This window comes from Verticillium alfalfae, genomic scaffold, assembly GCF_000150825.1.
Source record: "Verticillium alfalfae VaMs.102 supercont1.5 genomic scaffold, whole genome shotgun sequence".
In the NCBI taxonomy this organism is placed as follows: Eukaryota; Fungi; Ascomycota; class Sordariomycetes; order Glomerellales; family Plectosphaerellaceae; genus Verticillium; species Verticillium alfalfae.
Genome location: NW_003315034.1, coordinates 1,791,586 through 1,793,092, shown reverse-complemented (window position 1 = coordinate 1,793,092; position 1,507 = coordinate 1,791,586). Strand labels below are relative to the sequence as shown.

The following is a 1,507-nucleotide window of genomic DNA, read 5'->3' as shown; positions in this document are numbered from 1 at the left end:
CGTTGGAGGACGGCAGAGCGTTATTGAATGCTCGAGAGGGGGGACATCAGACTCGTGCGAGACAGTATCTGGGGAGTTTGAGCAGGTAAAAGAGGCGTATGCGAAGCTAGGAGGCCTACCATGCCGCAGGCAAGGTGCTCGTCAGGGTAGGCGCTGGGCGTTGGCGACGATGAATGTTGATCCCTGGCTTGACATTGGCCTGGAAACCATATGGAAAAGATGTACGATCTAGAATTGTCATTTATCACACTCTGCTCTCGAACCGCAAAAAAGAATACTTCGGATGTTGGGGTTATATGCTATGATCACAAATACCATTGAATCGATGGGTCCGAGGGATCGCTCCGCTTGTTGTCATTGAAGAATTGCTTTGAGCCAGTCACCATGAGTTCTGTGCCTTGCGATGCTATGAAGCCAACGGAATGTCACCTGATTCGTCAATCAAATGTCTAACCATAACAAAACAATCAATAGAATTGGGCCACTATAAGTAAGAAAGAACATGCGTGAGAAGCCATATGTGGAAGAGTTTATTACACTGTAAGCGCAGCACTTTACAGCCCTTGGCAAAGTTGCTACGGTGGTCGACATGGTAGAACTGAAGCGACCAGAACGGGCCCGGTGACTCAGCTGAGAACAGCTGTGGCCAGCTATCCAGACGGGACCGCCAAAACGGACTCGCCCCAAGGAGCACAGGCAAACCTACCCGTCTGTTACGGACCATCCCTTTTTTTGCCCTGCATGCCCATGCCGTTTGTTGCTGTTGCCCCTCCCCCACTACCAAAACACCACGAGCCCTTGACTCTCCTCACTCCCACACCGCATACTCGTCTGCATCTAGCCGTGCCTGGCATCAACAGACAACTCGACTGCTTTTTCCTTTTGCACGATTGTACACCTACCACGCACCACCATGGCCACCACACTCAAGCTGTTCTCCCTCGAGGGCAAGGGCCTCAAGCTCGACACAGCCGAGGACCTTGAGGCTCACATCGCCGACCTGCGTGCCAACGATGTCGAGGAGGTCAAGGTGCTTGGCAACACATTCGGTATCGGTGCTTGCAAGCTTCTTGGTGAAGTTTTGGCCGAGAAGAAGAACCTCCAGGTAAGACAGACACCCCCCCCCCTTGTCTCGCTATCAGCAAGACGTGCAACAAGAAGCTGATATGTATGGGTTCTTCTAGTCCGCCGACCTGTCCGACATGTTCACGGGACGCCTCCTGAGCGATATTCCTGAAGCCCTGTCGTCCCTCCTGACATCATCACGAACCTCCCCTACCGGCGCACCATCGACCTTTTGACAATTCCTTTTGCCGCAACGGGCGGCAAGGGGGGAGCGTGCCAGACTGGCCTCATCCCTATCCGGGGGATTGATTGAGAAATATGATGGAGAAGGTTCATATGGTATGGGTTTTTCCGATAGCTCTGTTCGAGCTATTCCCCAGGAAAGGTGGCCTCTTTATAAGTTGGCCGGGAAAGGTTTTGAATCCCCCCGGAGGTGTTCTTG

The 1,507-nt window shown here is 52.7% G+C and overlaps 1 protein-coding gene across 1 annotated transcript; it reads left to right on the top strand.

The window, feature by feature from the left end:
- Positions 1-913: 913 nt before the first annotated feature.
- Positions 914-1,301, top strand: VDBG_04877 (conserved hypothetical protein; the record flags this gene model as incomplete). The annotated part of the gene is made up of 2 exons (XM_003005225.1): positions 914-1,105; positions 1,185-1,301. The coding sequence occupies 2 exons, from the start codon at positions 914-916 to the stop codon at positions 1,299-1,301; spliced, it is 309 nt and encodes a 102-aa protein (XP_003005271.1).
- Between the last annotated feature and the right edge of the window lie 206 nt (positions 1,302-1,507).